Source organism: Bombus impatiens, unplaced genomic scaffold, assembly GCF_000188095.3.
Source record: "Bombus impatiens unplaced genomic scaffold, BIMP_2.2 scf_0225, whole genome shotgun sequence".
Classification (NCBI taxonomy): domain Eukaryota; kingdom Metazoa; phylum Arthropoda; class Insecta; order Hymenoptera; family Apidae; genus Bombus; species Bombus impatiens.
Genome location: NT_176644.1, coordinates 1433284 through 1447527, shown reverse-complemented (window position 1 = coordinate 1447527; position 14244 = coordinate 1433284). Strand labels below are relative to the sequence as shown.

At 39.5% G+C, this 14244-nt stretch overlaps 1 protein-coding gene across 3 annotated transcripts in view; it reads left to right on the top strand.

The window, feature by feature from the left end:
• The window catches only part of LOC100749082 (golgin subfamily A member 4), a 62037-nt gene that overhangs the window by 39554 nt on the left and 8239 nt on the right, over positions 1 to 14244 (top strand). The window contains exons 1-3 of one of the 3 annotated variants that reach the window (XM_024366683.2): positions 1476 to 3764; positions 3802 to 9104; positions 11393 to 11660. In XM_024366683.2, coding sequence (XP_024222451.1) covers positions 11475 to 11660 — 186 coding nt within the window. In that variant the 5' untranslated portion in view covers positions 1476 to 3764; positions 3802 to 9104; positions 11393 to 11474. Of the gene's footprint in view, positions 1 to 1475; positions 3765 to 3801; positions 9105 to 10010; positions 10734 to 11392; positions 11661 to 14244 lie in introns of those variants that run through there. The other 2 variants (XM_033320026.1, XM_012383829.3) reach the window with 2 other exon arrangements.

Sequence of the window (14244 nt, the reverse complement as noted above, 5' to 3'; positions counted from 1 at the left end):
CCGCCACCGGCGCAAGAAGCCTCCAACGATAATCCACAGACGAATCACCACCAGGTAATCAAGCTCCAAATGTTAACGACCGCGTGCGAATACATCTATGAGGATAACAATGTTCGTCTAAGGATTCATTATTCTTTGCTATTTATACGTTTAACTCTCAACTGACATCGTTGGGTCACGAGATGATTACAACATTTTTGGTTAGGTTACTTGAATTTTCGATTTTAATTGCTTTAATTTGTACTTCATTTCTCACGCTATCATATGAAATACTGTATACAAGTTGAAATGAAGCGTAGGCTAAAATTCAGTAATTTAACCTAAAATCTTGTTGGTCATCTACGATCTAACAATACCATTTGGAGGTTATATGTTGCTCTATCCGATATGGTATATCGAAAGGAATGTTGCGTTTTAGGGTTCGACAAATGGTCCGTCACCTATGGCTGCGCTCATGTCTGTCGCTGACAACTTAGCGTCGCCAGAATCAGTGCCACAGCCACCGAATAATCCGAGTCCAACCAGTAGAAGTCCACCGACCACGGCCACGAACGCTCAGCAACGCAGTGCTTCCAGAGGATCGCAGCATAGCCCGAACAGTTCAGGTAATTATGTCTGTTTCCTTTTTTTCTTTCTTTTTTTTTTTCGTTTAAATCCTCAACTAGTATTTGTGGTGGTAGTATACGTTATATTTTACGCATCGCGAATCACCAATGATATTTATTTCGTACGATGTACTAATTAAAATGATGTACTTCAAAGTTAGATGATTGAAGTTAAATCTAATCTATGCTATGCGTTCGTCTACGATCCAATCGTACAAGTTGAGGGTTAAATGCCAATTACTATCGCGCATAAAATTGGTAGAAATACGTTAAATTAAATCGCGTGCGTACCGATTGATTACAGGATCCTCGGGTAGGAGATCCAATGGTTCAAGGCACGTGTCGTCGACGACTGTGACAACGTCGTCAGAAGGAGCAGTTGCCCAAGTCGCCGGAGCCGAACAAGTATCAGCGCCGATATTAAAATGCACCCTGTGTCAAGAACGCCTCGAGGACACGCATTTTGTTCAGTGTCCCAGCGTGCCACACCACAAATTCTGTTTCCCTTGCAGCCGAGAAAGCATAAAGAGACAGGGTGCTGGCTCGGAGGTGGGTTTCCGACCGAAACAACTATTCTGCATCTAGAACGAACGATCGTCGTTCAATGTAACGACCTAATTTCACGTTAATATCAATTGTTTCAGGTTTATTGCCCAAGCGGAGAGAAATGTCCACTGGCGAACAGCCAAGTGCCATGGGCGTTTATGCAAGGCGAGATAGCCACTATCTTGGGCGACGATACCACAGGCTCTGGGCTTAAAGTAAAGAAAGAGAGAGAAACCTAAAGATTCTCACGCTGTTTTAAAAACGGGGCTGAAATTTTGCACCCTCTTTGACGAGGGTTAATCATGGTGGAACCGTGAAGGTTCAACCAAAAAATACTTTTTGGTAACGGTGATGATACATGTTTGGCGACGATATTGCCAACATTATTCGATTCGAGCCAAAGACGTTGTCGGTGTAAATTGGAATTAATAATGAAGTTGTTGTCGGGGAAAGTGGACGATTTTTTTCAGCGACGCGTTTCGCTGGGTGTTCTGTTCACCGAGACAACCGATTGTTTCGATCGATCGTTCGTTCGTCGATCGATTGTTTTTGACTGGTCTTGAGAAGAAGTCTTTGGCAATTTTTGACACGTTGGCGTCGGTCCTGCGCACGTGTATATATGGGATTATCATAGAACGGTTAATGCGCGAGGAAATAAAAAGAAACAGACGTGGCTTTTGTCGAATATGTACGAATAAACGTTAAAAGAAAACGCGAGAGAGATTTTGTGTCCGGTTTGGGTTTGTACTTAGACTCGATCGCCTTTCTTTATTATTTCTTGTGTCGCGAATGTTCTCGCGTTTTTTGAAACACTATACATACAGAGACGTTTTACACGCCGCACGCGCACGCGTGCTCACACACACACACACACACACACACACACACACACACACACACACACACACACACAATCTAAACACTTACATATATATACATAAAGTACATTATGGTAACACAACACGGTACCATTAAAGTCAGGCGGTTGTATTGTACTTTATTTTTATTCACGCTATCGCGTGATCGCGGATTAACCCAAGTCGGGAGTATCGCACTTCGGTGTTCTGAAACTTATCGGACAAGTTCCCGATCGGTCGTCTTTTTCTAATCTTTTATTTGTATACTCTTTCTACTACTACACACTCATTGTATGATAGAAGAAAAGAAAAAAACATTGCGGACATATTTAGACCCAGCGTACGGGTTTTCTGTACATTATGTATATGTGTACATACCACGTTATTAATAAAACTTATGGATTAAAGGAGTAACCAGTTTTAAATGTACAAAAGAAGGAAAACTTACATTCGTTTTGCGTGTTATTCTATTAAATTATTTTTCTTTTTTGTTTCTCTTTTTCTTTCTTCTCGAATCATTTGTAAGGAAACAAGAACCGTACGTTCAAACCATTGTAGGACGTTCGAGCGCATTTCGTTCGATTTTCCTCGTCATTTTCTCTTTTCCTTTTCGTTCTTTCTCGTTTTTGCGAAAAAACAAGATCGCCAATTCTCTTTGTAAGACTCGTCTGGTGGTATCCGAAATAAGAAAACACACGAGAGAGGAGGGACACGTCGTTCTTATCCAGTCATTCATTAAAAGAAAAACAAAAAAAACACAAAAAAAAGAAAAACGAAAAAAACCAAAAAAAAAAAAAGACGAATCGGTATCCGATTGTGTAACGTCCACTTTCGCCTTTAGTTAATCGCTAGACTTTAAGTGAGAGGGCCTTTTGGTTTTTCATTTTGCCAATGAAAAAGGTGATGCCCGTCAAATAGGAACCATACACTCGCTATTGTCTCTAAAAACGTAAAAAAAGAATAAAAAAAAAAAGCGAAAAAAGTAAATAAATAAGTAACGAGAAGCAAAGAAAGCGAAGAAAGTGGAATGGAAAGAAACGAAACGAGAAACTGAAAGATATATAATGCAAGCATACGTTGTTCCCTTGTTCGAGGAACCTCTCGCGACTTTTGTCCGCTCGAAGCGAGACGGTCCCTCGGACGCGAACACATACGGCTCCTTTTTGTATATATTTGTACAAAACGGATTTGGCACAATAAGCGAAGAACGGAGCGGCGAAATCGCGCGAAATCGGAAACAATCGTGCGCTCGCGTGGCTCAAGTTCTATCCAGAGACCGATGCACGCTTCGTACTCTGTTGTTGGGACTCTGATTTCCCGCAGGACTTGAGCAACACAATCGTTTCTGTTGGTCAACGACGCTCTTTTTTTCGAATTACATGTTGCTTCGACGCGGTGATCGCGATCGAGGCAGCTAAGTGTAGAGGCTATCTGCGTTAGCGTAAGCGAATTTATTGTACCGGAGTGCAAAATTGACAAGAGAGTGCGAAAGGATGAGTGACGACGAGATACCGCGGAAATGAGCAAAAGATGGATCGATCCTTTTGCTACGATATACCTTTGGAACTTTAATGTATTGACAATTTTTTGGTATACAGATCCGAGCAACTTTCGTCGACTCTCTGTAGCGTATTGGATCGTCCTTTGTATCGAACTAACTTCTTTTTATATTATTCTTGGCTTTGCGCAAATTTGGAGTAATTCTAAAGTACTCGTCGACGTCTGTCACCATAAAATACTGTAAGTTGTTGCGATGGTTATTTCACGCGTAAAACGTACTTGTTTCGTACGAGGTGTTTTCGACAAACTAATTACACGTTGAGAAATGAAAATAAATACGACGTTTAGGAGTAGGACTATGGGAGTTTAGTAGCCGTAAAAGTATAAGAGAAAGTAGAAACGATTCTGTACCGTAGAGGATTTCTGTATACGCTTTCGGCAAATTATAATTCGATGGTTGAAAGGCTTATCGTAGCGAAAGGTTTAAGAGAAAAATGGAAGAAAGACTACTATAGGAGCGGAGAATGCGAGCGAACGAGAAGGGAGGAGCCGAAATTGAAAAGAGCACAATTGATCGTAGCAATACTTACAGAGGCTGTACATGATATTTTTTAGTCCGAGGCAGGTAGTTCCTACCTTCGATATCAAAGTTGATCGAAGCGTTCGTTCGAAAAAGAAAAAAAAAAACCAAGGGTTTGTTATACGATGTACCCCGATTTTTGCAAAAATGAGAAAATGTTCATAGAAAACGAAAGAGGATAACTGGCAAAAAAAAAAAAAAGTAAAAAAGAAAAAAAAAGAGAAGGCTCGCTATAAAAGAAAAGACACAGTTGTTCACGCAGATACGACCTCCTGTTGTTGTTGTTGTATTCCGTTCGTTTCTCCTCGTATTCCGCGATTTTGCGAACCGTCTTTTACTCTCTCTTTCTGTCCGAGCGATGTAATATTTTTTTCCACGTCACATTTGGCGGACTGAAAATTACGGTGATGCGAAGAACGATTACCGATCGCGATAATCTTACGAAGATATATCGTGTACGTATTTTGTTCGTAAAAGATCATTTTGAACAGTTTCGATATTTCTATAATATAACCTATAAGTTAAAATTTGTAATTTCTTGATTGAAAACGTTAAACGAGAGAAATGAAACGAGCGGTTTTGTTAAGAGAATTTAAGGCAGACAAGCAACTAGAATTTAGACAATTTTCACTTACATCGCTATAACTCTCAGCCCGCTATTTGTAGAAAAATCGATTTGTTACGAGTTAACCCGAGAGAGCCTTTATCCTCTCGACGCATCGATACGATAAGTATCATTGGTCGTCGAAATCGATCGTCGAAGCGGCGATCGTTTGCTCTTTTTGCTGTCCGTTTTGCTGTCTTTCGCATTGTTCGCGCGCGATCGTTTTTCTCAAACGCTTGCTCAACTTCCGATTACTATTTTTGGACGACGTTTTGCGGAACAAACGAAGAATATCGGTTGAAAATAATCGACGTACGAATCCGTTTATTGTTCCCTCAGGCAGTGTGTGTGTATGCGTTGATCTTTAAGCGAATATAGCAAAGGTTTAACCTTACTTTTCTCCTCTTCTTTTTCTTCCTTTTTTTTTTTTTTTCTTTTTGTTAATTTCTATTTTATACCGTGTCAGTCGGCCACACGAGCGAAATTGGAAATGCACAAAGGAAACGATCGTTTCGTTGCAGCAACAATAATATTAATAATGACTGTTTACGCTAATCTTGGATAATTATATAGAGTTTAGAAATCCGCCCCTTTTGCCTGTCGCATTTTGCATTCGTCCAATTTCATTGTCGACGACCAAAAAGAAAAGCCAGCAACTTTCTCGTCAGACGTCGTTTTTCCCCATTTTTCCTTTCTTATTCCGAGCGAAACCAAGATGCATGAAGAACGCGCAATCTTCGTTCCAGAGACGAATCAAAGAAAGAAAAATAATGTATTATATATATATTGTACGAATCATTACGAGCAGAGTGTGTTTTTCTCACAGCTGTACCTTGTTCGTTCCGTTTTTCATTTCTTTCCTTTTTTTCTGTTTTTTTTTTTGTTTTTTTTATTCTTTTTTCTATCGATTATTCTCTCTCTCTCATGATAGCTACACAGCAGAAGTACACAGGAAAGCGGAAGTAACGAAATAATACGTCGAATAGCAATTGCAGTAGTGGATAATGAAATTTTCTAGTATACCATACCTCGAGAAACGCGTAAACACTATACTGTTTATCGTATGTATGCAACATGCAAAAGCAAAATATATGTGTTGATGTGTAACAATTGTGCGTCCTCTTTCCTACCATTCTCTCCAATTGTTTCTCATCTATTGCATGTAAGCAAGCACTTACAGCTACAGTTTCCTTTCTAAAGCGAGTTTCTAAAGTTTCGCTTCTCCTCTCTAGAAGCATTCGATAAATCAAATTGTTCCTCCCTTACGATATATCGGAATTCTTTTTTCTTTTCTTTCTTTTGCCCGTAATTCGACATAGTTACGTAATCTACGACGTTGCCATACTCGTCTTTTTTCTCGTTTTTCTAATGGAAAAAGTATTCCAATTGGATAAGGTTAACGATATTACGTACACCGTATAGGCGTTCGATATTTTTCCCGCGCAGTACGCTTGCTGCCGGCCGGAAGCGATGGAATCATAAGTTCCGGTACGGAGCGAACGGCCTCTGCGCAAAATTGACGCGGTATCGAGCGTATTGATCCGGTCGACACAGCCAAAGTGCATGCAACGTTGTAGCCCGGTCACAGAGAACAGTCGGCGGGGCCCTCCGCAGGCTTCGCAGGCAGGCAACGTTTCCTGAACTTTGAAAATCAATGCCAATGTTCAGCTGGTACGATAGCTGGGCCAAAGAGAGAGAAAGAGCCTGCCTGTCCGTATGGGAGGAACGTAGACAGGAAGAAAACGGCAAAAGCAGCATATTGATCTGCCTTTAGCAGACGACTCGAATGCCAGCCACGCTTCACTGTCTGCGCAACCACAGAGACTCCGTATGCCTTAAAGCGGATAGACATCGCGTGGTTTAGCGTGGTTAATGCGTTCAACCGCTGATCGAATTTTCATTTATCTATGCCATGTATTCGGCGAGGAATTTTCATAGGGAATTTTCATCCTTATAACGCAATACGCGAATCGGTTTGACGAAAAGTATCGGTGTATATAGATGGAAACGACGAATCGAAGGATTCTTTCGTATTTCTGTCAAAGAGAAGAAATTTTACGCCCGACGACATAGGAAGATACAGCGTGCAGCAAAATTAACGCACGTATTTACAACGATTACAGATTATAACTGTTACGATGTATCCATAATCGTATTATAACGATCGTGTTATATTCGCAAAGAGACAAGTTACCGTATAGCTTCCATTTCCTTAGTTCTTTTCATGAAAGTATAAAATTAGAAGTCTGCAGTCCACTTACGAGTAATAGTAGTAACGTACATGCCTTGTAAACGAGACTGATAATTAACGAAGTAGGTAGCGTAGTTGGCTACCACTTACGGTGAAGCGAGTTCAAATCTCCTAAGGCAAGAAAGGAAAAGGCCCCTCCCGTTGTACAACGGACAATGCTACAAATTATGGTGTTTTATCGTTGTTGTATATTCGTCGAAGACCACACACAAAAAAAGAGAGATCATCGACGTTACGTAATGCTGGACTATAGCGGTTCTGACAGTTTGCAAACCGTTCAAATAAAAGATTAACTTAACCACACACAATACGAGACAATATACGCATAGAAACAATATAGGATTTTTCCAAACGTAAAAAAGAGGAGTTGGGTGAAAAAACCCGAAAGAAAAATTATAAAAATTATTTTTGTAATTTTGAAAATTAAAGCGCGTCTTGATCATTCTTTGCCAAAGCCGAAGACAACGCGTCTGTGATTTTGAACGCTTCGGGAACGTTTTGTTTAAATTCCATATAATTTTTAAAAGATCTGACAAATTTTATTACTTTTGTAAAATTATTCTCGGACTAGGCTGGTTCAGTCTTGTTTTGGCCTGAGCGACAGCGAATATTTTTCTTACGTAGTGTTTAAATAAAAGTAACTTTTACTTTATACGAAGTCACGTACACTGAAAATAACGAGAACCGTCGTCCGGCTGCCAAAGAACAATAACGCACGATCAATAATTACTGCCGAAGATTGCCTGTACAAGGTATCTTCCTTTGGGTAAACGAAACTTTATAAGCCAATTTCTGGTAATTTATTTTAATAGGATCTTTAGAGTGTTCGTATAAATCCAGCTCGATTAGGGTGGATCCTAGACCACGTGTCCTTTATAGTAAAAGCACAGACCCCTTATACGTGGCATGACAACTTTTATTACGCTGGAAGCAGCAATTTGTAACACTGTGGCAGTATAGTACACGAAAGTAACGATATTGCTTAGTAAGAATTAACTTAGAAGGTTAACGATCGTTAGCGATCATTATTGTTTCGTAACGTTATCATTATCGTAACGACCATTGCCGATGAAGAAAATAGCTGTCGAATAGTGAGCGTTTGTCGTATCGAATTAACGGTCGATATAACAAACTATTTTTTAAAAACGAGGAACGAAAAGTGTATGTTCTTCGACGTGAATTATCGACGAAAATTTCCTAGTTACGAAAGACAGGCTTCATCTGGAAGCCAATGTTTGTAAACGGATGCCAAAAGTAACAAATAAATAGAGAATTTACTTTCCATCCAACCTCTTTCTTCCTTACCACACATTGCTTATCAACTCCAATAATCTATAAAAAATTTTCTACAAAAATTTCTTGTACGACAAACAATGTTCTTTAAATGTAATGGCCCCTTAGGGATGAAACTCAAAATTACACGATATTTTTAGCTTTCATCGACGAGAGAACGATCAGGACACGCTGTAATTTTCAAGATCGAAGAAGTAATTTTACTCGTTTATTTCAGTCTTCTTATTCCACTTCTTTTTTACCCGAAAACCATGCGTCGCTTTTTGTTACAGTCGATAACGTAGGAAATGATAAACCATTTGAACGTTTAAGGGCTCGGAGGCAGGTTCTCTCGGTTATTCGATGGAGCTCAAATTTTGCACAAATTATCTCTTTGTTAATCGCAAACATCCCGAGCGATGGCGCGAAAGAAACCTTGAGCAAACTCTTGTCATCGAGTCTGAATAATAAGAGTCATCGTAATACGCGGCGAATGCGTTGATTTTTCACGTTCGTGCGTATACCGTAATACTGAGAAAACACGCAACATCGAAAAAATAACCAACGATTTCTTCCACCGCGAACGTGCTCGTGCCTTATATTATTCCTCCGTAATCGAATCTTTCATTCGCCATTACGTGTCTTATCCGACGAAGAAATTCGGACAGGTTTGGTGAAAGGCGTAGTTTCGAAACGTACGAAGCATCGTTTTTTTCATACGCATTTTTCGATATTTTCGTACAAGCTGAGATCTCGATCCATTAAAGTCCTATTAAAACTTTTACGATTACGCTTATGGTAGAAGCGTATCCCTTGGTACTTTATAAAATATCTTCCTTCCAAGCTGCTATCGAGAGTGATCCGCCATTTACTCGAATTGCGAAAATAGGTAATTTATTTAATTAAAGAAACTCGTTTTCCTTCGAATAGGAAACGGGAAACGTTGATGTTATCGTTAACGATCGAGAGTGCGCGTTAAATTGTGCGATCTTTCGCACGACCGTCTACTCTGTGCTTCCAACCTAATCACAATGGACGAATTAATAGAGAAATACTACGGATACGAATCTATTTATCTTCGTTTCGTAATAAACGTTTTATACGAAATGAAGTAGTCCTTCGTCTCTTGGAAGGTAGAAAGACGGAGAATTTATAAAAATTCCAAGAGATTTTCGGAATCGTCGTGGAACAAGTTTTAATCGTCAAAGCTATCGTTAAAAAGTTTTAATGGAATTCGAAGCGATACGAATCTCAGAGATGGCACGATACTACGACTCTCTTTGTTTCAGGTTCCCTATGCTTCGCGTTTTTATCCGGAATCGACCGAGCTAAATTAATGAAAATAACGTACGAAGCGTCTAACGAGAGAAGATCTTTATTACGGCGATGTTTATACATTATTCAAGCAGCCGAGCGTTTAATCGAGCGATTTGAAATTCCAGCGTCGATTTTTCTATCGTTGCCTATGAATACGACGATAAATATTAATGCTGCTCTGCGTTGAAATCGTGTTATTAAAGTCTATGAATTATTTTGAATTTTTATACACGGTTATTCGACGGCCAGCTTCGAAATTTTAGCATTCCGTGTTTTTCCAGGCTTCGAAACTTCGAAATTCCTAGCTTTATTCCGAAAGTTTCCGCTTCAAAGGCTCTCGGATATTTTCTTTTTGTACAATTTTTTTGTCGGGTATATTCACTTGCATGCACGTTGCATAGATGAATAAACGTTTCGTAGTTGGTAAAGTAGATATTTCTGAATATTCGTCGTTACCAAAAGCGTTCGCGTCGACTCGTTTGATATCTTCCATCGCGAGTTTATCGCTGCTTCGATGTTGCATCTCGTAGCTGAATTCTCGTCGATCGTAATTCAAAGGAACGTTGTTCCATTTACGTGTCGATTTTATTTGCATCGACGGCGATCGAGTTTCTCTCGGCGAGGACGAGTGACGAAACAAAAAATCGTGAAACGTGCGGAACGAACACGCGGCAACGAAGTGACGATGATTAATCGATACGTCGAATATCGACGAATTAAACAATTCGATAGAACACGATAACGAGACGAAAGTTCGAGTTCCCTCGATTCGAATATTTCAAGTATCGATACTGGCACGTTCGATGCTTGAGAAACTGGTCAATTTGGTGGACGACAGAAAATCGATAACGAGGAAAGAAGCGACTCCCTTTAAGGATCGATATTACCGCGTATAGATAGTTTTTAGAGTGGCCAGCAACCTGTACAATGCCGACGACGTAATGCATGGTTCGATTTTCTATCACGGAACGTGGAAGAGGTGGAAGCTCGACCAGGGCAACCACCCTTGTCGCACAGAAATCAGTAACTTTGTTATCGTCGATTCTTCGACTTACCCGTTTTTAAACGACGATATTTCTTATTTTTCCTTCTTTCGTTCCTTCGCAACGTGGCGACTCGTAACGTACTTACGTTCTCTCTTAATCGATAGAGGGGGCAAGAATACTTTTCTCGAAGAAACAGGAGATTTGGTATTATTTAGGTATCGAGTAGCTTATCGTTGAAAACATTCAAGTTGTATAAATTTTATTTTGCTTTATATATAAATTTTATTTATGTAATTTACGAAAGATGCATGGAATACAGATCGTAACCTTATTTCAATTTGTTGTAGATTTAATTAAACCACAGAGTAATCTTTAACAGAATCTTCTTAGCTGTAATTCCAGTTTACGAGTGATACGTGACATTTTACTTTACGCATATACGCACATATAAAATTCATTTACGTGATTTACGGAAAATGAATGGAATACAGGTGGTAACCTTATATCAATTTGTTGTAGATTTAATTAAACCACAGAGTAATCTTTAACAGAATCTTCTTAGCTGTAATTCCAGTTCACGAACGATTCGTAAAATAATTTTTACCGTGTCGTGTTTTTAAATTAATTAAATTCCTTTTAAAACGCTTTATAGCTGGAGCGCAGATTTTGACGCATTCGCGAGAAACTTAAGAGCGTAAAATGCACGTAAAACGAACGCTATATCAACGTAACACGAAATAACTACGTTAAGTATCCGTTAGAATTTTCAACGAATGGAACGTACCCGTTTGATTACGTTTATAAAAATATTAATTCTATCCACGATATTTGCAAACGTTCTACCGATAAATACGATTTGTTCTTTCTTTCGCAGGAGGAAGCCTGACGTTTTAGAGTACTTGGACCTTTGCACGGATCCACCTCTTCGTTTGCCCGCCTCTTCTTGCCACTCGAGAATGCAGTCACAGTCGGCGTGCGATTGTTATTGCAAAACTCGCGTGCCGATAGCGCGACAAAGAGAGGAAATTCAATACGCAAGAAGCGGCATCAGAGGGTCGAGAAGCTCTGTTCGTCGAACAGAAACGGCGAGAAGCGCGAGGAAAGTTACATTAACAGCGGCGAAAGCGGTCAACGACGAACAGGTATCGGTGTAACGAGAAACCCGGTCATATGGCGAATAGGAAAATTGATGGGAATAACAAGCGATAAAAAGAAGAAGAAAAAGAAAACGAAACTAACGCTCGTAAAATGTGGTAGACGTACAGATGAGATACAGCATCGATTTTGGTACTTCAGATCCATGGGATTTTTATTACGATATCGCGAGGATCTTGCGTAATCGATAATCTCAAGCGAGATAATTCTGAGAAAGAGATTTCGCTAATTTCTTATATAGAGATACCTTCAAAGTTTTTTTTTTTTTATTTATTTATTTACGTTTTACAATTTGTCCAGTAGAACGTTTGGTAAAATATTATAGCTTAGTGGTATAATAATATAACACGTGGATGGCTACCCCCAGTGGGATACCATCTTCGAATTCTTTCAAAGTTACCTGTTGTTTATTCGATCAATCGGGGAGAGACGCGATCGCGAGGAAGCGCGTCAACGGCAGTCGTAAATTTCCGTTACGATCAGCTAATCGACGCCACGAACAGATCGATCTTCCATTACAGTTAGGATAAGAGGGATGGTTGAATTAGTATAACACCCAGGACATCGGGGCCTTTCCTTTGGAATTTTTGGGAAAGTCCCCAATACCTTAGGCTAGACTTTTTATTATAGCTGTACTTAAATAATAAAACTTGGATGTAGTTGTTTATGACTTACTCCGATTATGTTTGTCAGAGATTTATGACAGTAGGCTTGGGCTTGTAGTGACGCGTCTGGTCGCTAAACGTAGCCACGGTCACGGGATGGACGTTTTTACTTAACAGAGGTATGGAGTAGCTGTATAACTCTCCTTAAAAATATAGTTGACCCGAGGAGTACAGAGAAAAGTACACGAGTGAGTTCCACTTGGACTGTGGACAAGTAATTGCAGTCCCACTGGGACTTTGGAGAAGTCATTTGCCATCCTGTTCATCCTGTTCACCGTTATTGAACCTAAGATCATCGTCATCGGTATCTCGAGCATCTAATCGCCACGGCTAATTGTCAAATTCTGAAATAATCATATTTGTACCGTTAATTGTCATCTATATTGTATAACGACAATGGCTAATCCAAATGAAGGTTCGTTAAACGCCCCTAACCGCAATGATAACTCGACGTGTATTCCCATCAACTTTGTAGAGAAGATAGTTACGCTGTTAAGTAAGGTATAAGAGAAGTAGGTGAACGATCGAAGGGTGACAACCCGGTAAAGGGATATTAACTAAGAGACGAACCAGCGAAGTTGGGTGACGATGCTGTTGCGATGGGAAACTCTTGCTCGGTGATGATTGCCCCACCACTCGAGGGTGGAATTCATTTTTACCTGATAGAGCAATAACCATAAGGAACCTCTTGACTCGAAGATGTTTTCTGCCACTTAACTCGTTAACGGTAAATCAAAAAGTCTCGTTTTATGACAGTTCCTTAGGATTATTGCGATCCAACTAATTGCGTAGACGTGGCGAGTGGCCGCCTCGACCGAGAGATTCCTGGCTATGCAAGGAGTCACCCGACGAAATACCTGTATCATTTACCTTTCACCACTCTTCTGATACCTCTCTGAGTACGATTGTACGCTGTATTTGCGTAATTTGGATAATATTAGGTCGTCCGAAAAGTTTCTCTCGTTTTATAAGGAAATAATGGATGCGCATTTCCCGTTTTATATTATTTCATCGTGTTGAGAATTGTGGATCTTTGAGGCCGAAATAATGTTATAGGAACACTAAATTTACACCGAGGATTAATAATAAAATAATAATGTATTTATTTCATGGACGATTGCTTATATATTCATCGATACACATTTGTACGCGTCTCAGCGCTTTCTTCTATACCCGACTGTAAACCGACTCTTCGACGACCCTTAACCGACTGTGGAGTTAACCGACAGAGTTATTCAGCTTCGGACGCACATACTTCCACACACTGATATTCACATACAAGTATCTCTACTACGCATTTAACCTAGTCCAGCACAGAAAATTATACATATCTCAACACATTGAATTACGTACGATCCATTTTGTTCTATCAAAATAAAGATCACAACGTTCGATGGATTAGGTTTCGCGTTTGTATAAAGATGCGTCGTTGTGAGAGACGTGTCTGTAAAAGAAAGACACTTTTCGGACAATCCAATAGTTGCTCTTTAAATTGCAATTTAGTAACCGCAATAAGTTGCAGTAATAAAATCACAAAATAAGAAAACAGTCGTTTCGTCGCGACTTAATTCCATGTTACAACAGACACGCGTAGAAGGTATTAGGTCGTCCGAAAATTTTCTCTCGTTTTATAAGGAAATAATGGATTACTATAAGGAAATAATCGAACTATGTACGATCCATTCTACCAAAAGTAAAGATCACAACGTTCGATAGATTAGGTTTCACGTTTGTATAAAGATGCGTCGTTGTAAAACACGTGTCTGTAAAAGAAAGACACTTTTCGGACAATGCAATAGTTGCTCTTTAAATTGCAATTTAGTAACCGCAATAAGTTGCAGTAATAAAATCACAAAATAAGAAAACAGTCGTTTCGTCGCGACTTAATTCCATGTTACAACAGACA